Source organism: Brachypodium distachyon, chromosome 2 (assembly GCF_000005505.3).
Source record: "Brachypodium distachyon strain Bd21 chromosome 2, Brachypodium_distachyon_v3.0, whole genome shotgun sequence".
NCBI lineage: Eukaryota > Viridiplantae > Streptophyta > Magnoliopsida > Poales > Poaceae > Brachypodium > Brachypodium distachyon.
In genome coordinates, this window is record NC_016132.3 from 25,729,180 (window position 1) to 25,754,100 (window position 24,921).

Below are 24,921 nucleotides of genomic sequence, written 5' to 3' on the forward strand. Positions count from 1 at the left end.
ACCGTCTTCCTAAAAAAAAAGAATACCGTCGTTTTGGTTCAAAAAACAAGGCTTTAGGCTATCAAATACGTAAATAATTGTACACTCAAAATTTCAAATACAACATCAAATAAATAAACAAGGCTTTAGGCTATCAAATAAATAATTGTCACTGTCCACATTGATGAACCCCGCTCATAAATAATTTCACTATAAGAAGAATCAGATGCTTGTGTATGTGTCATGAAGTGAAACACCACATACGACAATCATGTGAATTGAGTATACTATGGAGTGTGCCCTTTTGATTCAAAGGATTTTGTAGAAATTTTGAGGCTTATAATACTTTAGGAACCTTTCTGATTTTGGTTATTTTGTAGAAATTTTTCTATAGATTTCTTAGCATTACATTTCAGAGATTTTTTCTACCCATGTTTTAGAAATCCTATGAATCAATAGGAAAGTCCACTTGTGTCGTGCAAGTGCAAATAGGTTGTGTGAAGGGTAAACACAAATGATATCAAGCACGATTTCTTCTATTTAGAAACCATAACAACTGAATGAGGTATATTGTAATGCGAAGAATTTGCATATTTAGTCACTAGGTCCCTCCCAATGTCTATCTTTGAAAATTTTGCAAAAAAAAAGAACGACGAGATTTATAAAAGCGAAGAATTTAGTAAGAGATTCACTCACTTAATGAAGAATTATTCTCTTTTCCGTTACATGAGCTTTGTTGGAGTTTTCGCACAAAGTTTGGATAAAGTAAATCGTGTTGCATGGCATACATATGCTAAGTACTGCTTTAGTAACATGAACCGGTGCAAGGTCACCATAGGTCGGATATATGCAACCAAACACATTTATTTGGTGCAGTAAGCGTATCCAACCATTTTCTGCCGCCAATGAAAACAATCTAAAGCTGACCCCACTTCGGATATGTTGGCAACCAAAGGGAGGCCTATGTATCACATACGCTTCTATTAAAAAACCATGGACCCCGCCTTGGAGAGAAACGGTAGGACTAGCTGCCACAACACCGGTATAAAATTATATAAAAATAAAGATATATGTTAGAACTATTTTTATGGCACCGTATATACTGATCAAACCATCTATCCATATCTAACATCTCAAATGTGTCAATTTATGTCCAATTCAAAAACGTGTGTGGTTGATTCAAGGACATATGAATGCTACCCACAGGTTGCACAGGCTTGGCCACGCACGGAGCACGCGGTCCTTTGACTTCTTTCTAACCATAGCACACAAGCTAAACCGATGATAAACACATAAACCAGTCACCCGAAAAAAAAAAGGCAAGCAATAACCCGTTAATCAGACCAGGCCCCACCGCAACCCACTCCCTACGCACTCGCTGCAACCGCGGCCCCACCGGGGACCGGCAGCAGCAGCAGGGACGACGAGATTATTTTTCCATCTTGTTCTAACGAATTTAGAACTGGTTTATTATAATCCTGTTGCTATCCATCTCTCTCGGCGGCGCAGCGCACCGGCGGTGGCCTAAACCCTAGCCGGAGTTTGGAGCTGTTCCAGGCGCGGCGGGGGTACGGCAGTGCTGCTGCTGCCGGCGGACGAGCGCCCCGCGATTTGGCGCGGATTGAGCTCCGGATCGCCCTTGATTCGGGGCGAGCAGGGGTTGCGGGCTGGAGGTGGCCGGCGGCCTCGAGCCTTGGCGGTGAGTTTGCCCCGTGTTTCGCTCCGGTTGGTTCACCGGGGATGAGATGGCTGTTGCTGCCTCTCGGTTTGAGACTGGGGCTGCGATCTAGGACGGTATTGGGGAGCTTCGGGTTGCTTAATTCTGCTTGTGTCTGTTGCTGTGCTCTGTGTTTCTTTCGTTGGGTGGATTTAGCGCTTTTCGTTGCTCGGTTGTGCCGGGTTTGAGGTGGAGAAGTTTGCTTTATATGCTTTTACATGCTGGTTTGCGGTTGTTTTTGGGGCGGTGGAGGTTGACGTTTGGTAGATTTGTGCAGGGAAATACTAGTCTAGATCCCATGCCTGTGTCCTAAAGTTGCAATCTTATGGTTGTTTTTCAGGGGATGCTGGCTTGCTCCTGCTCAATTTTGGTGGATCTTGCGGGCGTGCTGTGCAGGATGGCGCATTGAGTGGTGTGTCAATCGATCTTGGAGTGGTTTCTGCTGAGCTCGGGGCTGCCATTGCCTGCAAGGATGGTGTCGTCAGGGCCGCCCAATCCGATGGGTCCTGGGCAGCCAGTTGGCTCTGCTTCGCTTCTCAGGACGAGCTCTAGCTTGCTCGGTGGTGGCCAGCAAGGAATGGGTGCTGGTGGTGGCCTGCTTCAGTCGCAGTCCCCGTTCTCATCTCTTGTCTCCCCGCGCCAATTTGGTGGAAATGGCCTGCTCGGAGGGTCCTCGAATGTCTCCTCCCTGCTCAATCGGCCGTCATATGGAAACGGCGCCCCTATGTCAGGCCCAGGACAAATGCCAAATGGCGTGGTTCAGATGAATACTCTACAGCAGAGAGGGGGGCTTGATGGTGCTGGTGATTTGATTGGCGCGGGGGTATCTGATCCTGCGTCCTTTCCATCCTCCTCCCAGGTTAGTTTGGGCAACCACCTAGGTTCAGATAACCTTCAGCATCAGCAAATGGAAGTGCAGGATTTGCAGCACCAACATGAGCGGCAACAGCAGCATCAACTTCCAATGTCATATAACCAGCAGCAGTTGCCATCACAGCAGACGCAGCCACAAGTTACAGTGAAGTTGGAGAATGGCGGCGGCATGGGTGGAGTCAAACTTGAACAACGAATTGGACAGCATGACCAGAATGGTCCATCCCAGATGATGCGCAATGCTGGCAATGTCAAATATGAGCCACATCACTTGCAAGCGTTGAGGGGTTTGGGTGCAGTGAAGATGGAGCAACCAAATACAGATTCATCAGTGTTCTTGCAGCAACAGCAACAACAACAGCAGCAGCACCATCATTTGCTGCAACTCACAAAGCAGAATCCTCAAGCTGCTGCGGCTGCCCAACTGAGCCTCTTGCAGCAGCAGCGGATCTTGCAAATGCAGCAGCAGCAGAAACAACAACAGCAACAGCAACAGCAGCAACAACAACAACACCACATGAGAACTCCAGGAAAGCCACCTTACGAACCAGGTACCTGCGCAAAGCGATTGACCAATTACATGTATCATCAACAACACAGACCACTGGTATGTTCTTTTTTCTGTTTTTTTCTCGAACGAGTAATTTTATTATTCCTCAAGCAAAAGACAGGTGTTTGCAATATTCATATTTACTTATTCATTTTGATGCAGGATAACAATATCGAGTACTGGAGAAACTTTGTCAATGAGTATTTTGCCCCAACGGCTAAAAAGAGGTGGTGTGTATCTCTTTACGGAAGTGGTCGTCAAACTACTGGTGTCTTCCCTCAGGTGTAGTATTACTGTAGCTATGTGTTCTGTACCTTTTCCTTTTCCATATTTTTGACATGCAGGTACCGGAGCATTTGGAATAACATAGTATTTCTAGTATATGTCTATGTTCTTATTTTATATGTCTATGCGCTTTCAGGATGTCTGGCACTGCGAAATATGCAATCGGAAGCCTGGGCGGGGCTTCGGTAAGCACCATTTTAATTTGCACATTTTCCTACCTTACTCTTGTTTAAGTTTGATCTTATATTCATTCCTTAACAGAGACAACAGTTGAGGTCTTACCACGATTATGCCAGATCAAATATGCAAGTGGTACACTGGAAGAACTATTGTATATTGACATGCCACGTGAATCCCAGAACACATCTGGTCAGATCGTGTTAGACTATACGAAAGCAATCCAGGAAAGTGTCTTTGATCAATTACGTGTGGTACGTGAGGGGCATCTAAGGATAGTTTTCAATCCAGACCTCAAGGTATTTTTTTCAAGTTTATACTATGTTCTTCCTGTCACAATGGTGTTTCTGAATAAGTCGTGCCTTTTGGATTAACATATTGCAACATACCACACTATTTACTTCTTTTGAAGATTGCATCTTGGGAGTTTTGTGCTAGACGTCATGAGGAACTTATTCCACGGCGATCAATCATACCGCAGGTTTAAAAAATTAGTGTATTTAGACATAGTTTCACAAACATGTCATGGATCTTATTCTGTATATTCAATTTGATAACAATGGTTCAATATATGTTTGCACTTTAATGCTAAATGCAGGTTAGTCAGCTTGGCACGGTTGTACAAAAATATCAGGCTGCTGCTCAAAATTCAGCGAGTTTAACAACTGAGGACATGCAGAATAATTGCCAATCGTAAGGAGTTTGGCCCTGACGTATTTAATACTTTCTATCTTATGTTCTTTCCACAAGTCTTATATTCTCTTACCATTTGGCTTACTCAACCGGATGCTGGTGCTGTCTGTTTTCTTATCTTTGATGGTCTGTCCACATCTTTTCTATTTTCCTACCATTGATGGTTTGTCCATATCGTTTCCACATGCACACATGTGATCTTTTGAAATTTATCATCTGCCTTCCATGTAAAGGAGCTAATTCTAGGCTTCGTTAGTGTGTAGTTCAACATGAATTGGCCACCATGGCAAGTTGGTAGCCAAGATGTATACCTGTGATAGCTCAGCCTGGTCACTCAGTATTTAATGACTGTCGTAGTTAAATCTTTTAGCATACGACCCTAACGACCAAACCAAACCAACTTGATTTACTATTTTAGGTGAAGCAAGGATAACAATGCTAGTGTTTGGATAAGCTCGTCTCTTGTAAACAACAGTAGCATTTTGGAGCATATGACTGTCCATACCAAACCAAACCAGCTTTAAAAAAAGCTCAACCTGCAAGGGGTAAGCCACCCCTCAGGCATTTGCATTAAGAAGACCTTCTCACGCAGGTCGAGAAATCTCCAAATCCCTGCCCCACCCATACACAGTGGTACCGACGAGGGGATTTTTTAACCCCAGCCTGAAATTCGCTCCCATGAGGAGTCGAACTCAGGACCTGACGAGTGCTACTAGAGCCACCTAACCATTCAGTAGGGGCCCATTCACTTAAACCAAACCAGCTTGATCTCTTGTTAGTTCTCTTTGAAGTTTCTTATTAAATGATTTGTCTATTTAAGTTTAAGCACCTTTGGGTGGTGAGGCGATTGTTCTCATTTTCATTAGTCAAGAAGTAAATCAAAATTTGTATTCTATCTCTCCCTATGTCCCTGTACAAAATCCTGTACTACCAAATCTGCGGGTCAAATTTCCATCATGAGCTGTAAAATAACTGTGTAACTGCAACAATTGAGTCAATGTAGAGTGATTATTTTATCTGCAATGTTTTATGGAAAGCTCATTTATTTTATCCCTAAAGAACTCCTTGACTAGGTGTGAGTGACCAATGTAGATGTCTTTTGAGCATCCTGAATGCAATTCTTGGTCCTAGGTGATACACCATGTTATAAGCTATGTTGCACCGCTATGGGGATACAGATACAGGGACACAGGATACAGCATTTTCCAAAAACAGTCATACGGGGATACAGTGAATATATATGTAAATAATTAAAAAATTGTTAGACAAGATATATTGAGATGAGATAAAAAATACTGCCCCATTTGTTGCATGCCTGTGCCTCCATTACTCCAATCCATGTGTCGTAATGAGTATAAAAAACAGCCACAACACAAACAAGTAGCAATAGTAACATATTAGCAACATTAGCACTATAGCAGAGAGAAGAGGGGTTACCTGCTGCATAACGGTTCTATAAAAGGAAAATCATAATGCAGTCAGCAACAGCACAGCAGCACAGCAGCACACCAAATAAAACAGAGGGAGAGGGGATTCGGAGGGGCTACAGATGGAAGATGGAAGAGCGGTTACGGGTTACCTGTTGCCTGCTGGATCCCGGCCTCTGCAGGACAGAGGGCGGACGGCGCAGGGGATTGGCGGTCGCGTGGCGCGGCCGCCGAGGAATCGAGCATCGTCAGGAGTTGCGCGGCGGCGTCCAGCGAGTCGAGCGGCAGCCGCCGGCAGTGGCGCTGCCGTAGCCTCGCAGAATCGAGGGCAGCGGGTCGGGATCGAGCCGTGAGCGGATTCTCTTTCTGTGTCTTCACCTGCAAGGTTAGGGTTTCTTTGTTGGGCTGTTGGGCCATCCCGATCCAGCCATATCACATACTTGTCCTCCATATCCCTGTTTTTTTTTCCTTTTTAGTTTGATAAATCTGGGGATAGTTGGGGACACCCATGTCACGGCGTGCCAGCACGCGGATACGGCGGAGCTGGCCATATCGGTGCTCCCTAGGTTAAAAGGTAATAGGTCATTATACATCATACATAATACTATCCATATGTAAGATGTAATGTGTCTTCGCCTGCAAGGTTACGGTTTCTTTGTTGGGCTTTTGGGCCATCCCGATCCAGCCGTATCACGTAAGTGTCCCCCTGTATTCTGTCCGTATCCCTGTTTTCCTTCTTTTTATTTTGAAAATCTGGGGATACTTGGTGATACCCATATCAGGGCATGTCAGCACGCGGATATGGCAGAGCTGGCCGTATCGGTGCTCCTTAGGTTAAAAGCCATCATTATACATCATACATAGTATTATCCATGAGTAAGATGTAATGTGTGATATCAACAGGTTTATGTTACATATTCGGCTCACAAGTCCTTCAACTCATAAAGGCATTTCATACAAAGTAAATAAATTTGAAACCATTTCGCAATAGGCTTTGCACGGGACAACAGTGTACGCATGCCTTTCCATTCTAATCTAATGTGTGGGGTGTAAGGGGAGATAAAGATGAATATAATCAAGTTATTCATTAAACTTAGGGGAATACTGGCAGTTCATTTGACTTCTAGGCTCATCTTCAGCCCTAAGATCTGGACTAAATTTGGTGAGGTTCTGTTGGGAGAAGTTCAGGTCAGTTATCATCGCAAAAGGTGTTGAAATTGCAAGTACAACACTAGAACGTGAATGTCTAGTCTTGAGCTCAGGACTTCTTCCTCCAATACAATTCTTTGATGCATCAATCAACTCACCTAAGAGCTTATTCTGTCATGGCGAGGTGGATAATGTATTTATACTTCATGATTGTGCATTTATTTGCTAAAATCTTTAACCTCATGTTAGGCGTGATTTTGTATCTTGTATATCTTGATAAGATGTAAAGGATCAAATCTGTATTAAACATGAGGATTAATGCATTGGAAATGAGATCCTAGTAGAGAATCATGAGGATTCTCAGACTGCAGAACAGATAGAGAAAATGCAGTTACCAACTTATCATAGAATTTATATTACTTTTTGCGATTTTAGGTAAGTAGGGCACTTGTTTTATTTGCAGAGTACTGGATATGATGCAGTTTTAGTGAAACTGGACCAGTCGTTTGACCATATAAAAATTCTATAGACAGAGTTTGGCCTGGACTAACTGGGTCAGCCAGTCAATATATGCAGAAAAGGTACCAGAACAGAGGAATAGTGGGTTCAAACTTTAAATGTTATAGTTGGGTGATAAAAATGAACGGTGCGAGCCTGTCCTCCGTTGTTTTGATCTTTTGCCAAAGAGACCTGCCTGAGTTTTGTACTTATTTATGCCCGATAAAGTGAGTCCCAGTGAGCTAGCAGTTGGATAAGCTTCAATGGGTAAAAGATCAGTCTAGTTTCAGTTACCAATATTATGCTTCACTGGGTAAATGATCAGTCTGGTTTCAGTTACCAATATTATGTAGTGGCAAGCAGATGCTTTTACATGTATTTTTTGGTAATGAGCAAAATAGGATGTGTTATTTTCCAAGTTATAATCTGTTGGCGACAAACGATTCTTCGTCTTCTGCTGCTACAACCACAAAATGTTCATGCATAAATTAAGCCTTATATGCACAATGTGTGCTCTTAAACTTCTTTGCTTTGACTATACGTGCATTATTTTTTGCTTCCCTTCCTATAACTCATCGATGACGTTACTTATCATGTCTGACATTGTGTGCTCTTCAGGGCAGCATGTAAATCACATTGTTCTTACTTATCTCGCTAACTTTTTCTTTGAGTAACTATTACCATTCACCAACTACATCAGTTTTTAATTTATGTTGTACTTTTTGAGTTCATCCAATTGTACTTATATTGCAATCTTGTACCATTAGGTTTGTTCAATGTGCCCGCCAATTGGCTAAGGCCCTGGAGGTGCCTTTGGTAAATGATTTAGGTTACACAAAACGATATGTCCGCTGTCTTCAGGTACACTCTGACCTGACGTAGTTTCCATTCATGTGTTATATTTTTTAAGCTTCCATCATTGAAGTTATTTTTAGATTGTTTGCTAAGTCATTTTGTAGATATGATTAAAATTTATTTTTCTGATTTTTTCATGTAATTAAATTGATATTCCCAGATTGCGGAGGTGGTAAACTGTATGAAAGATTTGATTGATCACAGCAGGCAGACTGGATCTGGACCAATCGGTATGACATCCTAATTCTGTTTATTTAGTCGGTCAATCTTGTCTCTTATTAATCAGAATTAAGAAAAAAAATCACATCCATCTGCACTCGCACTTCTATAACACCTAAGTGAGTACTTCTTGATTATATATATCTCACCAGTATTTATTTAGTTAAGTTTCCTTGCTATACATATTTATGCTTGTAGTCATGCCCCTCAAATATGGTAGCCCAGTTGACAACACCGTAATTGTAGTTTCGTTCTGGTGACCATCTAACACAACTCGTAACCAGGGTTAAAACTTAAAAGGCTAGTTTGGTTTATATCCTAGGCGGGGTTCGGATTCGCTCCGATTCAAGTGGGATTCGTAGCCTGGTTTCATAGATTTGTGGTTCACAAAATCACACGCAGCAGACATCAAAATTGAGAAGATTAGCGTGAACTAACCTGTTAACAAGGATAACTTTACTCTATGGTGCCCCATCCCCAGCACCCAGGAGGCCAGGACCAGCAACACAGTGAGAACAAGGAAGATGTTGTGGCCGCTGGCTGGCACATCGCTGCCGAGTAGCAGCAGGCCCTGTGTTGTTTGCCCGCGTCCATGGTGGTGCCTCGGTGCCTGGCCAGTACCACGACGCTTAGGCAGACGGTGACTGCAGCAAAGCTGTGTCGGCCATAGTACCACACAGATGCACGGGCGGGGGAAGGCGCTTCTCTAGTCCTCCTCTGATTTGGCTTTACCAGACAGATGCATGATTGCCCGGGTGGGGGACAGGCGCTGCTCTAGTCCTCCTCTGATTTGGCTTTTGAGAGTTGGGAAATTCGTGGGGACAGGAATCTGAAGCGGATGAACAGAGCAATGCCTGGGATTTGGATTTGAGAGAAGAGCGTGTGGGGAATTTTGTGGAAGTAGATGCTGTTGAAATTTTGGAGAATATGAAGGGTGGGCCTCAACTGAGCCAAGTTCTAGCCGTACACAGGATTTATAATCAGATTTTAGTTGACACTTATTGCTGCGTTTAATATTGGAGAAGACGATGGGTCTGATTTTCGACTACTCTACTCACAGTATGATGGCAGAAAAAGAGAGGAATGCATAATTTTATTGCGAATCCTAGTCAGTGAATTGGAATAATTGCATTCATGAATCGGTACTGGATTCGCGAACCCGAATCGTGAATCGAGCAAACCTCGAATTTGGTAATTTAACTTAAACCGTGGCTAGCTTGACAACTCTTTCTCGATCACATGACTAAGGATCCATTTGTGATTAGCTCTTTAACCACAAGCAGCACGACCATGTGTTTATGGTCTCATTTGTAGCTAGGTGGGGGACTCACCTTCTAAAAGATGTGCTTCATGCACACCTTCCTCTCTTTCTCTTTGTTATGTTAGTGTCTCTCTCTCACACACAAACACACAAAATATGAAGCTACATATATTCTTCGCAATGCAGCACAAGATTCTTCTAGATACCACAACTTAATTATGACAAGATTAGTACTAACATCATTGATACTCACGAGTTCATCTCTGCACAAAATACTACTGATACTCCCAAGACTGACAGCGCTGCTGGGAACGGGCCTGCATGGTTCCTGCTAATTTCTTAATTCCTTGCCACAAAACACTGTAGCTTGTTGCGAACTTAGGATGCCATTGACACGGTGTGGAATCTAGTCCCACTGCTTGCTATTTGATTTTTTTTATGTTATGTTCATCTACTTGTATAACCCACTGTTTAATCTTTATTCCAGCTAGCCTGCATAACTTTCCTCGGAGGACTCCATCAGGAATCAACCCTCTTCAATCACAGCAGCAACAGCAGCAGCAGCCTGAAGAGCAGCAGCCTGTTCCCCAGAGTTCAAACCAGAGTGGTCAAAATTCCGCTGCCATGGTTGGTGTGCAGGCTTCTTCCTCTGCCAATGCTGACGTGACATCAAATAATCCTCTCAGCTGTGCACCCTCTACATCAGCACCCTCACCATCTGTTCCCGGACTCCTCCAAGGAGCGATGGACTCTAGACAAGATCATCCAATGAGCAATGCAAATGGTCTGTATAGTAACAGTGGAAATAACGGTGCAATTTCCAAGGTGAACTCCACAAGCTCATTGCAGTCAAATCCATCTACATCTTTACCCTCTCGGGGGCCTACAACATCCAATAACAATGTGATATCCGCCCCTCAGAACACAAACCAACTCAGTTCCCCAGGGGTATCATCAAACCTGCCTCCTATGCAGCCACCTCCAACTCGTCCTCAGGAGCCTGAGCCAAGTGATTCTCAAAGCTCAGTTCAGAGAATCTTGCAAGAGATGATGTCATCACAAATGAATGGTGCTGGACATGCAGGCAATGATATGAAAAGATCAAACGGACTTAACCCTGGTAGTAATGGGGTTAATTGCTTAGTTGGTAATGCTGTCACAAATCACTCAGGAATGGGAGGTATGGGGTTTGGTGCCATGGGAGGGTTTGGTTCAAATCCTGCAGCAAGTGGGCTGAGAATGGCAATGGCAAACAATGCAATGGCAATGAATGGGAGGATGGGAATGCATCACAGTGCACATGACCTATCACAGTTGGGCCAGCAGCAGCAACACCAGCAGCAGCATGACATAGGAAATCAGTTGTTGGGTGGACTTAGAGCAGCAAACAGCTTCAATAGTCTTCAGTATGACTGGAAACCCTCTCAATAGTGACCGGGAACATGTGAAGTTCATAGTATGATGATGATGCAGCTGCACTCACTGGGTCCATTTCTTATGTAGCATCAATGACAGTGCTATTCACCCCCTTGGGTCAAAGCATCATGGAGCATCAATGGCACAAGGTGTCATGGAAAGGAATCATAGGTGATGGCAAGCATCTGAGCTGGCCAATGTGTAAACTTCCTGTAATGGATTAGAACCTGCCTTGGTTACCTTACCGAAAGATAGAGTTAAAGGATTAGAACCTTCCTGTAAGGGCCACCGCCTGTGTCGGTGCTTGATGTTATTTCTCACCCGGAAAAGAAGTTTTCCCTCTTTTTTCCTTGATGGATGACATCCGATATGTAATTTACCACCGCCCTACCTGTAGCAATCATATGTGCTGATATCTTCTCCTTGCCTCAGGATTCTTGCTTTGTAGACTTGCCGTACTCTTATCATATTGACTAGTGGAAATATCAGGAATGTTTTATCTTTAGGTTTGCTGCGAGATCTCACTGTGAAAATGAGCATTCATCTATAACAAAGTGTTTGGATCGTTTTTTTGTTTCGCTTGAAATAAGCAGGTTTTATCATCTTTGTCTGTCAGGGCCTCAGGTTGTTGGTCAAGATCTACAAGGTTTCTGCGCGAGTGACCTTGTACTGAATTTTTGGTGTTGATTTTAATGCATGTAGATCAGATGATACAGAGTGAACCCTGCTACGGAGTAGATTTTTTTTCCCGATGTCAAAATATTTTTTAAAAGTAGGCATAAATATCAGTCATTTTTTGTAACTTGTAAAATTTAGTGGAAAAAATAGTTTTGCAACCTGTGCAAAAATAACAAGTGTAGTGCTTATAATTCTTCTAAAGCTGAACTCGTGGCTAACTTTTCTTTCTTGTTGACGTAGATGTCGTGGCCAATTTGTTTGCCGGAAGATATGCTTAATTTGTTTTTTACGACCTGACGATTAACAATCGTCCATGTTTAATTGCATAGTTTTTTTTAAGCAATGATATGGCTTTATTGATTCATGAGACAAAATACGAACGCAAAAAATGAAGATACTCATAACAGCTACAAGCGCTGAAGACGTAATTTGGTCAACTTGACATTAAGCCCAAAAGGAGGTGCCATAGTGACCCAAGATGCTGCCGCCGGGCTTTGCACACACCATCTTGGAACGCAAGCCACGCACGCTGCGAACATGCGCGTACTGCACCCTACTGCCTAATTTCCAATGAATAAAGAGGTATTTTACGTGTAAAAAAGATCCCTATACCAATTCGCACACCCATCTCAACACGCCCCCTAAATCTGCATCTCTCGTCTCTGTTTTGTGTTTTGCCAGGGACACCCTTGAGTCTATTCCATCAAGAGAGATCCGGCGCGAACTGAGGCTAGCTTATTCTGAGTAATTAGGTAATTTTAATAAATATTTAATCCAGAAAAACAATGTGTAAAACATGTAGCATATTATATCACAAATAAACAGCAACGCACAGCAATAAAACTCATCTAATTTCAAGGCATGAATAATAGAACTACTAATCAAAACCAACAAGAAAGAGCAAGTTAAGTACGGTGCTGTACTATTTTCTTGTGTTTGTTTGTTGAGGTCGGTGACGAGTCCGGTGGCGTCGATGTTCACGCCGGCTGCAGCAGCAGCCTTGACTACCTCCTGAGCAGCGGCCAGCGCCTGCGCTTGCGCCTGTGCAGCAGCAGGTGCCTGGGCTTGGAGTTAGGCAGCCTGCTGCTTCTGAACTAGAGCGGCAGCCTCAGCCGCGGGATCTCCGAGGTCGTCGGCCATTGGTGATGAAGATGCCGACGAAACAGGGACGTGAAGAAGCGAGCAGTCGCGTGAGAACGCTCCCCAAAAACCTTATCGACCGTCTCCCGGGAAGGATCTCGAAGGTCGGGGTTCCGGAGGCCTGCTCTCCCGGCGATCTGTGCACGCAGTCAACGGGATGGAGTAGTAGTTGGCGGTGAACAGCGAGATTGGATCGTGGGCGTGACGGCTAGGGTTATGATCGGTACGTTCGGAGGCCGCGGTCGTCTTATTATATAGGCACGCGGGCGGACTTCGGTTCGGTTTAGGAAACCAAAACCGACTTCGCAATTATCGGGATTTGTTACGCGTCCGCAACGGATTCTGATTGCCAAAAAAATATGCACGGCCCGGCATGGCTCGAACTCGATCCACGAAACGCGGCGTGCGCGCGTCATGACGAGGCGAGGGGAGGAGGAGGAGGAGCGCGCGTGGGGATTTTCCTTGCTCACTTGCTCAAGAGGTGAGAACCAACATACCTTATATATTGGTCCAACTCCTCCTAAACTAACAAGGTGGGACTATTTCTACTTCCTCATCCCACTCAATGAATGTGCTTTTGAGATTTTTCAGGAATTAATTTCAGATTGGGCTTTTGGTCTAAACCAAAATTCCAACAGCTCAGGTGGTTCAAATCCCAGACTTACAGTGGCGGAGCCAGAAAAACCAAGTATTGGGTTCACTCCATTATAACCATGCAGTTCACATGTGTAGTTTCTAGTCCAAATTCTATTGAAATTGACAATATTTATTGGGTTCATCTAAACCCAATAGCTACACTGCAGCTCCGCCCCTGCAAAGTTAGCATGGGTGCTCGCATTTCCTGAATTTATTTCAGGTTTTAATCGGCGTTATGCTTTCAGTGAAAATGACATGCCCGGTAACTACGAGTCGCCTCTGGTGACTTCGTCAATCTCATGATTATCGGCCGGTGGCCCAGTTTTTCGGAGATGTTCACAGACGTAGGATGTGGGTGTGTGCGTTTATATGGGTGAGTGCTCGTGTGCGCGCGCGCTTGCGTTGTACTGATAGATGGCGTTGACGAGGGCAAAGTGGCTGGTGTTGGGCGCGGCCGTGGGGTTCGTCGTCGGGTGGAAGACGAAGAGCAACGCGTGGGAGGTCGAGAAGCTCGTGGAGGCGGTAGCGCCGCGCCCGGCCGCGAAGCAGATCGCGGACTTGCTCTCCAACGGCAGCGTCGACAGGCGGCAGAAGCGGCGGCTGGAGGAGTACCTCCAGGGAGAACACCCGGGCGGCCGAGGAGTCCTGCAGACCGTCCTCCAACGCCTGCAGGAGAGCGACGACCGTACGTGTCTTGCAGATGCAGAGGCTGCAGTGCCCGCCGACTGCGCCGACGCAGTCATCTTGAAAACCTTAATTATCAAGCTCGTAAAAACACACGTAACTACCTGCGTGTAAGTTGCATGATTGATCTGCATGCATGGTACGTTAGTTTGATTGTTGCTCAAAAGCGAACCATTTTTTCAGATTTGCTATTGAGGAGTCGGCTGTTTTTTAGTTACTCCAAACACTTTGTTATTCAGTATCAATGTATTTGGTCATCGGCTCTTAGGACATGCATGTTTGGTTTGTGTCCATACTTTTCCTGTCGATTAGTTACTCCAAACACTTTGTTATTCAGTAGAGATTAGTCGATGTTGGCCGTTGGGTCTTAAGGCATGTTTGGTTTGTGCCTAAACTTGTCTTGTCAAAATTTGACAACCGATGCAAATTTCATCTTCATATGATTTGTTGTCCAAAAATTGATAGCGTGTGGAATCTTGGCCGCCTACCCCACAATCCTTTAACAATTTTTGACAATTTTTTTGCCAAACCAGGACCAATCCCTTTTTCCAGCGATGGAGAGATGACATAGTGAAGATAGAGTGGAAATGACCCTAAAATATTAATCCAACGGATCTGACATGTCAATTGAAACTTAAGATCTTTTGTTTAAAAAAATCCTGAGAAATAGCTGCACTCTGTTTTTGGTTCGAGCGAAGGCAAAATATACTTATTTAATTACTCAATTGACTGTACGTACTTACTGTATATTGAATTATTGATTGTACTCGATTAAGCTAGCGTGTGATAACCGTTGGAGGAGTACATGCTTCTTCCGCGGCTGCAGGTGATGTTTTTGTTAAATGGATGCAAGCGCATGAGCATCACACATCTCCATGACGGTTGGTTTCCTGGACATTATTTATAATCAAAGGCAAGTAGTAGATGGTTCATCAGTGGTAACCACGAGAACTTCACGGAACAAAAAGACACGCAGAAATAATCGTGTTTCACGGTTGCGTTTTAACATTTATTTTTTGAAGAAAAGACAGTGGCGCTGCTTTTTATTAATTAAGATGAAAGAACAAGGTTAACAAAGTTATTTAGAAAACCGAAAGGGGGTAGCTATAAACTAAAAATAACACTCGGCGAACCTATGAAAGCAACATTTCTCAATCATCTAGAAGAAGACACCCGACTTGCATCCCGCAAACTTTTAGGCCATAAGCTCATTGACCGCTAGCTCACAGAGCTTGCGGACGTGGAGGGATTTAGAATGAAAAATCCTCTGATTGCGCTCTTAGCCAGATGTGCCACCTTACAAGCATGACAGTGGTACCAAGCCGCTCATGAAGCAAGCTCGAAGAGCAGCGTTAAGCTTCATCAAACCATCATTCAGAGGAAGAATTATCAGAGAGGTGAGACAAACAGTGAACTTTGCGTTAAGCTTCATCAAACCATCATTCAGAGGAAGAGTTATCAGATAGGTGAGACAAACAGTGAATTTTGACCTTGGCTTGACACAGGAGCAAAACGTAGAACTAGGAGACGAAGGAGCAAGCGGCAAACAAGTGGTTGGCAGTCTCTGACCGATGTCCGGCACATCTAACATTTTCAAACCCAGATGCATTGAGGCGCACGGGTCTTCTTTCTCGTGTGTGGAAGATGATAAGAGTTTTGTTCCTTCTTACCCAAAAAAAGAAGAGTTTTCTTCCTTCGTTCTTCTACGATTTTGGCTTCTGCTCTGATATTGTACTCACGCCCCTGATCCGTTGGATTGAAAAAAAAAACATAATGTGCGCTTTTCTTGATAAACACCCGTGGCGATGCGACTGAGGACGTTACCTCAATGGGCCTACCGAGTACTATAGAGAGAGGATATATGGACAAGTACACCTGACTTCAATGGAGCACAGTACAGTCCTCAGTTCTCTCGTGAACCAACTCGATCGATCCCAGCTCATTCACTGATTTGCTGTATCTGACGTGGGATACATGATGGCTAACGGTCCTAAGCAATGACAATGTTCCTGCAGCTGCAGGAACCACGTAGACAATGCATTCACAGTCACATGCATCCCCCTCGGAGTTCTGAATCATTGAATTTTCAAAAAATCTGAAGAAAAATATATAGCTATAAATTTAGTATGCACTATCAGCCACTGTCAATAGTACATCGTATTGTAAGGTTGTATTTAATTAGTCTAGGAGAGCCCCTTGTTACTTACTAGGATTATCTTGTTACTTAAACAACTTGTTTTCGTCCGGTTTTTCGTTAATTAATTGGACAACTCTCATTTTTAATGGATTGAGTCCTTTGGACTTTGTTTTGAAAAAAAAAGAAAAAAACTTATCTAAGGTTTCTACACGCTCTTAAAAATGGTACGGAGTATTATTATCTTTTTAATTAAGGATGGTTTGGTTTGAGTCCAACCTTCCAAAAAAAATCAAGTTTTTTTTTACCCGTGAGTTGTCCAACTTCAGCTAAAGAAACAATAGGGTTGGCAAAATATTCTTGATACGAGAACAATTTGACAGTCATCATAACAAAGACCAAATTTAGCCATGACCAAAATATCATCATGGTGTACGTACTTTGGCAACAATCAAAACGTACCCTTAAATTGCATATTTTGAATCTCTAAGTAATAATCTCAGTAGCCATTCACACGAACAAAATATATCCAACTGTACGTATGTTCCTAGGAATTGCATGCAATAATGTTTGTTTAGGAAAAGCCATCATATCAACTTTATTGATTAAAAATAGGCTTACATCGTTTACAAGCAGGTTCAAAGTAAGTCGGGAGGATCCTCAAGACAAGCATCATAGGGATCCAACCGCAGGACCCGCTAAAGTATGAGCCACGGTATTACTCCCTTTGTTCTTAATTAATTGACGCCGGAAATTTCGCAAAAAAATCCTTGCTATTTCCTGAAATCGTCCTGCAGTCCACGTTCTATCAGAACTTTTGCAAAAAAAAACCCTGTAGTTTTTCGAAATCAACGCGCAGTCCACGTTCACATGTACTGCAGGTAGATTTCGTAAATAATCGGGTTTTTTTTCGCAAATGGACGGCGCTAATTAATTGGGAACGGAGGGAGTACTCTCTCTAGGTGAGTGCTCAAATAACACGGCTAGAACCTCTAGCTAATAAAGTACTCTCTCCGATCCTAAATTCTTGTCGTTATTTTAATTTAAATTTGCACTAAAACAATAACAAGAATATATATATTACAGCCAATCAGTGGCATCCTTTGTTCTCTTTTTTTTTCCGATCATCGTTTGTTCTTTCTATTTTGTTCGATAAATTTTTACAGATCCATACTATACCTGCCACTACAATTTACTTGGAATATGCGAAAATTCACGTGGCAGGCCGGTTCCGTTCATCTCGGGCCGATGTTTTACTCCGAAATGAACGCTCTGCTGCCGACACGAGCAACTCGCTCGATTCCGTTTTCTCGAAAGCCGTACCGGTGCCGTTCGAGGAAACGACGACGGGCCGGACGATTCGGATCCGCCGTGGCGCTGCTGCTGTCCTTTTCCAGTCCCGGGCCTCGCTCCCAGCTCTCAACTCGCCATCAATCGCGTATCCTCGGATTCCCCTGCGGCTGCTCCCCATGTGCCGGCCCACTGGGCTCCACGCGTCCCCATCCATCTCTGCTTCTGCCTTCTCCCCTCCCCCATTCCATTATCACCTCCCGTTTCAAAATCCCTCCACCACCACGGCCGCCTCCAAACGGTCACCCCAAGCAAGCAAGCAGCACTATTGTACTTCCCCCCATCCTCCTTTGCTCGCCGCGTCGGCTCGGCTTCCGACCGACCGATCCGGGCGGAGGGCGCTGCGCGGCGGGCGGCGGTGCCACGCATGGCCTCCTCCAACCCCGCCGTGGCCGACGCGGGGCTGCAGAAGCTTGAGGCCGTGGCGGCAGGCGAGGGGCCGGCGTTCGGCGCCGCGCTGGCGGCGGTGGCGGCGCCGGAGCAGCAGGCGCCCAGGAGGCCTGCGTCTGCGCGGAAGGAGCGCGTGTGCACCGCCAAGGACCGCATCAGCCGCATGACGCCCTGCGCCGCGGGGAAGCGCAGCTCCATCTACCGCGGGGTCACCCGGTACGTATGGCTCCTGGTCCCTGGCTGGCCCGATCTCCGGCGCGGTTGGAAGTTCAGTTCAGATCGCTGTCGAACTTTCCTGTCTGTGCGTCTCGAGTGCATGTTTGTTTGAACCCGAATATGATGCAGAGCATCAGTACTAGCCTGGGAGATCTGAAGAGAAGTGGCACACGACGACGATGAATGTTAGTGAGGACTGTTTGGTGTTAGGTATCTTATTACATTGCATCCAGTGTCTGTCGCTGGTTATTCAGACAAACAATTGAAAATTAATGCATGGACATTACAGTTATTCAAAAGATGGTTTGCACAAGCTAATGCTTACTATGATCAACCAGAAATCTCTGTGAAAATATAAGTATCATCAGTACATCGATTTATCCAGTTACAAATATTTTTCACTTTTGACAACTTTATTTATTTCTTTATGATATACTTGGCACTTCATGAATCCCAATGCACGCATCTGAGCTGACAGTACTATTTTGTGCTACTATCCTGAATTACCCATTTTTGCCCCTCGCAGACTTACTCCACTCGTTCTAAAATTGATGATGCTCTTGGCTTTGCACATTCTTCAGTATGCAGTTTTGACCATCACATTATGCATATGCAAGTAAAAAAAAAATTCAAAAACATATACTCCCTTCGACCCATATTACTTGTCTCAAATTTGCCCAAATATGAATGTATCTATGTTTAAAAAGTGTCTAGATACATGTAATAGTTTGACAAGTAATATGGGTCGGAGGGAGTATTATTAAACTGATTTCCGTGACAAATCTAATGATACCATTCATATAACTAATCTAGATAGGTTTTTATTATTTAGTTGAGAAGTTTGACTGCACAATTTGTAGGATGTGGTCTATTCTGGAATAGATAGGGTACTTTCTTGACCTTGTTAGGAATAAAACGTTCTCTTCCGGATGTTCTGTATTAACATGTATCCGTTTGACTTACTATTGAGTGTAATGTTGCATTAATAGGCATAGATGGACGGGGCGATATGAAGCTCACCTTTGGGACAAAAGCACGTGGAATCAGAACCAAAACAAAAAAGGGAAACAAGGTATGCAATTATTGTGTGTCTAATGGAGAGTTGCGGCTTTAGTAAAGTTAATTACATGTACATGATTTATTTTTATTATTTTTCTGTAGTTACGGTTAATCTAATTTGATGTCTTTGTTTCTTTCGCATGGGAATCTGCACTGCACACCCATCTTGCAGTATATTTAGGTAAGGAACACCATTGGTGTTAACATTAGAATTCAAAGTTGTTAACTTGATATAGTGTTGGTAATCCTGTCCATTTTTATATGTGCAACACAGGCGCATATGATGACGAAGAGGCTGCAGCAAGAGCCTATGATCTTGCTGCATTGAAGTACTGGGGAGCTGGAACACAGATAAATTTTCCAGTGAGTAATTTATACATAAAAACTAAATGCTCGTTTGTTGCTATGGAAGTTTATTATTGCATTAATTGTTTAAAAGATGGTGTCTTCATAGTCCCTAATTTTGTTCAAAATAAAAAACCCTCAAAATATACATCAATCGGGTCATCAACTAATCAAAACATGCGTCAATATGCTTGGTTGGGTTACAACTTACAATTCACATGCAACTGTTGAAGTGTTGAAACGGAATTCAGAAGTGTATGCTCTGAAGTGACTACTTTGCATAAAGTACAACAAATAGTAAATACGATTTTCTTTACTCCCTCCATTCCACAAAACAACTCATATAGATTTTTCTCATTTGTTTCACAATACACCTCATTTTTCTCTTGGTACCCACACCCGGCCAATAACTGCTCACATCCATTTACTATTAATCAAATATGAGTGGTCAGGCACTAGAAACGAGAGTTGTCTTGGTATATGAGGTGTATTTTGGAATGGAGGGAGCATCTAATTGTGCTGGATTACATTTTTACAGATATAGCTGTTGAAACAGAACTCAGAAGTTTATGCTGTCTAGTGTGTATTTTGCATAGAGGCCAATGAAAATTAGGAATATATGTTCCCCAGCTCTCTTACAGTCTATGGTTCTATCAGTTTCATGTCAATTGTGAGTTTTCACAATACATAAGAAGAGTTGAGATATTTTTGGCAGACAAATGTTCATTATGTGGTTTGCTTATTTTAGGTCTCCGATTACACAAGAGATCTTGAAGAAATGCAGATTATCTCCAAGGAGGACTATCTTGTATCTCTTCGAAGGTATGTTTGTGCATTTCTAATGCCTATTATTTATTTATTTATTTTCTTAAGCAGTGACTGGAAGTGTATGCATTGCAGAAAGAGCAGTGCCTTCTCTAGGGGACTACCAAAATACCGTGGGCTTCCTAGGTACGTGTTAGTGATGGACAAATAGGTCCCACACTACTGAAACTATTTCTATCTTCAGTTATCTTTCTCACATTTAGTTTGGTGAGTCTTGATGCAACCCTGTAAAAGAGTTTCCACTTTCCACATCCAAATCTTTTATTTCCAACTTTTCAAAACTGTCAATGCTTTGCTTATTATGATAGTATTGTGCTTTGTTGCTATTTCCTGCACACCCACTTTTATGTTTTGTGGGAGTAGTTGGTAACCTTTTGTGCTGCTTTATGGTTTTGTGCTAGGAATCTTTACAGAACAACAACTGCGCAAAACTAGAAGAATCAGAATAAATAGAACTAAAGGAAGATATCTTATACTGGAGTATATCAATTGCTCTTACGTAGACTATACTAACTATTTGGGAAATAAATATGATGCTTTAGCCAAGACTGCAAACTGATATGCAATGTCTCCTAAACATAAAGTACTTACAAAATCACTCGGTTTCACAAACCCAATCCCTCGATCATACAGTACATATACTATTGGGTCCCATGATCATACTAACTACTAAGTCTCTTATTGTACACTTTGTTTCATGGTCCGAGCCGAGTGTTGGCAATGTGGGGCCAATCCTATTCAAGTAGAAATTTGGATTTACGAAAGTGGTATTACTTAGAGACAAGTGATACAACACTAGCTTTATTCAGTTCTATTAGTCTGAATCACTGACCAGAAATGAGCACTAAAGGCTAAAGCTTTTCAGTTTTCAAAATGTACTGGGCATACATGGTAAATGTTTTGTAAGATGTGTCATGTGTGCAACGTTTTCTGCTAATGCAAAAATGTCTCACATTTAGATGTGTTTTTAAGTATAACTTTTTTGTGTGTGCAACGTCAATATACAAGTCGTCAGAAATGTTGTAACAGGAAATTTACAACAAGAAATGTTTGCCTTTTCCATTAAGTTTCACGACATAGATCTGTCTACTAAAAAGCTGCATGTGCATTGTTTATGCTTTATACAAGTGCACGTTGTGACGCAGGCAGCTCCATAATTCCAGATGGGATGCTTCTTTGGGACAATTACTTGGCAATGACTACATGAACCTTAGTTGTGGTGCGTGTTTGTTTATACATACTTCTATATGGCTCCTTCTGGTTAACAAAATACAGAAGTGATAAAATGCTGTTCTATTCTATAACATGTTTTTTCCTATTCAAATTACAGGCAAGGATGTAGCACTTCACGGAAAATTTGCAGGAAGCTTTGGCTTGGAGAGGAAAATTGATCTGACAAATTACATTAGGTGGTGGGTACCCAAAAAGACACGGCAGTCAGATGCATCAAAAGCAGAAGAGGTTGCTGATGAAATCCGAGCTATTGAAAGTTCAGCGCAGCGAACTGAGCCCTATAAGCTGCCTTCCCTTGGCCTTAGTTCTGATTCAAAGCCCTCTTCAGTGGGGCTATCTGCGTGCAGTATCTTATCTCAGTCTGATGCCTTCAAAAGCTTCTTGGAGAAGTCTACACAATTATCTGACGAATGTACATTTAGCAAAGAAATAGATGAAGGAAAGGTTGTTGTGTCAGTACCTGCTACTGGACATGACACATCTGCAGTGAACATGAACATGAATGGGTTGCTAGTGCAAAGTGCTCCTTACACATTGGCGCCTGTTATGCCTACAACAATCAAAAGTACCTGGAACCCTGCTGATCCTTCTACGGATAATCTATTTTGGAGCAACTTTGTCTTGCCATCAAGTCAACCCGTCACAATGGCAACAATAACAACAACAACGGTTTGTTTCTCTGTCTGACATAAATTTATTCTTCTTGGTGCCAAATCTGACCATTGATTTGTGACAGTTTGCAAAGAATGAGGTGAGTTCAACGGATCCATTCAAGAGCCAGGAGTGACCCCATATGAACTTACCAAAACAGCAGGAATATTTAGCTCGGTAATTAAAGACTAGCTACCCTGCATTGTTACTTGTTTAATTCCTCGCAGTAAATTATTGAACTTGATATGTCATTTTTTCTACTTTTGGTGTATCACGTAAGTGGCTATAAAGTTTTATCTGCAGAAAGCTTAAGGAACCCACGAACAACTCAAAGCTGCATATTGTTAAGAACTTGCAATCAATTCTAGAAATGTGTGCTTGTCTTCACTCACTAATATCACCTGCATAATTGGTGCATGGAGTACAGTGTGTCAGATGAACATTTTTCATTTGTGTAACTCGTGGAAACTCCCCTTTGTACATATTTTATTCACTCTTCTTAATGAAAAGACAGTGCTCCTGCCTGTTCCTAAAAAAAACTCATGGAAACTGCTAGGATTTGATTGTCTAGATATATTCACCCAAGAAGTGCTCATTTTGATTATGCTTCATATGGACGACACTTCCTAGAACTGGTACTTGTGTGCAACTTTGTAAAATTGTTGTCATAAAAACACCCATCTGATGAAGCTCATTTTTTTTAAACAAAAGTAATGCCTAGTTTTTTTTCTTTCTAAATTCCATTTCTCTGATTGCTGCACTGAAAGCTTAGCACATTTCAACCGTTGAGCAGGTTGATGACAACACCTTGCACTTTCAGTGTGTTCATTCTGCCGATCTTTTGATGTGGTGACTCGTGAGCAATACTCTTTGTATCCATACTTCACAGAACATGCATAGAAGGTAAGAGAAGTACAAGCATACTTTATGTAATATACAGTGGCTAATGCCCAGGAAATGATATTTAGCTGTAGAGTTGCCTGTATATATTGCTGTTGTCTACAGATTTGAGGAAGAGAACAGAAATGAGAATGAGATTGTTATGCTAAATTATTTATTTTGTCCAAATATTTGGACTGCTTCTTTGAGTTAAAGAAGCATAATGCATATCCAGGATTGCATGGCTAATTTCTTAAGGTCCCATTAGAGCTGAGATGAAAAATATCGGTGGATTGAACTATGCCACCGAGAATTTTCTCGAACTGCAAGAACATTATGTACATTAGTGCCAAAATATATGCGTTTGAAATCACACCACAAAACATACTCTCTCCGTTCTGTATTAAGTGACTCAAATTTGTCCAAATATGGATGTATCTATACCTAAAAAGCGTCTAGATACATGTAATATTTCGTCACGTAATATGGAACGGAGGGAGTACTTGTTAAACTATTTGCAAAAGGCTTACTAAGATTAGAATTTTTAATGTAGACTACCGACTATACTGTTGGCCCGTATGATCAATGTACCTCCGGTCAAAGCTGAACTTTCCCTAAAGAAAAGGATGAAGATAAAGTTGGAACTTTTCTTAGCTTGTCTATATTCTTTCCTATTTACTCTCAGAGCATCTCCACTCGGGCTCCCCATATTGTGTCCAGCTCTAGGCCATATGGGGGGGCGTCGGCGCACCCTCTTTGGTTGAGGTCGAGCCATGATCCAGCCGCACCCCCCCAAACAACGGCCCTGGAAAAATACAATTCAAACCAAGTTTTGCCCGCCAATTCATAGGTTGGCCAAAATCTCAACAAACCGTCCCAAATTAAAGTCTCGTCGAACCAAATAAACACAAATTAATTAAAGTAGATACATTCACTTGGCCATTTCATCCTCCGTCGGGGTTAAAGGCACTTCCGAGCTCTTCGGTGGTATAGAGGTGGCCGGAGTTGCAGTGTTGGGCGCCAAAGGTGTGGAGTTGGTCGGAGTTGCTGTGTCGGACGCTGATGGTGGAGTGGATGTCACTGGCGCTCTCGCTTCGGCCAAAATGAGCTTGCGTTGCCCGATGTACAACGCCTTCACCTCGTTGTCCATGCCGGTAGTGTCGCACATCAAGATCGCCAAGTCCTCCTGCCTCTTCTTCGCCGTGACGTTCAATTTGAGAACCTCGAGCTTGTCGTCTTGCTTCTTGATCACCGTCGCCCACCGTAAGCTTGCGACCTCTTCCCTATTGGCGGCGAGCTCCTCTCTCTTTGCGGCTTGTGCGGCGGCGTCGGTCATGCACTTCGCTATGCATGTGTAGAGGCACTCCGTGGCTGGCACGGCATCCCTCGCTGTCTTTGCCTTCTTGTTGCTGATGGGCCGTCCCGCCGACGTCGCCGAAGGAGTGGCTTTTGGATCATAGTGGGCGTCCTTGGACTCGGGGAGAGCATTCCACGTCTCCATACACTTTCCGCACGTCTCAATTCTTGCGAAGACATGGATCAACTTGAACTCGACGTTGTCGTTGTCCTATAAGTAGGCGGTGAACATGGCGACCATCTACA

The 24,921-nt window shown here is 43.1% G+C and overlaps 2 protein-coding genes across 3 annotated transcripts; both read left to right on the top strand.

Moving 5' to 3' along the window:
• Positions 1-1,439: 1,439 nt before the first annotated feature.
• On the top strand, positions 1,440-11,604 carry LOC100842441 (transcriptional corepressor SEUSS). The gene is made up of 10 exons (XM_003568512.4): positions 1,440-1,678; positions 2,037-3,176; positions 3,282-3,401; positions 3,541-3,589; positions 3,666-3,880; positions 3,994-4,062; positions 4,180-4,274; positions 8,116-8,209; positions 8,364-8,433; positions 10,171-11,604. The coding sequence occupies exons 2-10, from the start codon at positions 2,169-2,171 to the stop codon at positions 11,112-11,114; spliced, it is 2,664 nt and encodes an 887-aa protein (XP_003568560.1). The 5' UTR covers positions 1,440-1,678; positions 2,037-2,168; the 3' UTR covers positions 11,115-11,604.
• Positions 11,605-17,910: 6,306 nt separating this feature from the next.
• On the top strand, positions 17,911-23,568 carry LOC100843041 (AP2-like ethylene-responsive transcription factor At2g41710). Of its 2 annotated transcripts, none has more exons than XM_003566257.4 (10): positions 17,911-18,327; positions 19,317-19,399; positions 19,559-19,567; positions 19,661-19,749; positions 20,480-20,553; positions 20,632-20,682; positions 21,702-21,775; positions 21,887-22,458; positions 22,526-22,617; positions 23,234-23,568. In XM_003566257.4, the coding sequence occupies exons 1-9, from the start codon at positions 18,089-18,091 to the stop codon at positions 22,574-22,576; spliced, it is 1,242 nt and encodes a 413-aa protein (XP_003566305.1). In that variant the 5' UTR covers positions 17,911-18,088; the 3' UTR covers positions 22,577-22,617; positions 23,234-23,568. The 2 variants fall into 2 exon arrangements, with proteins under 2 accessions (XP_003566305.1, XP_024314425.1); XM_024458657.1 differs by lacking the exon at positions 17,911-18,327 and adding an exon at positions 18,494-18,512.
• Positions 23,569-24,921: the final 1,353 nt, after the last annotated feature.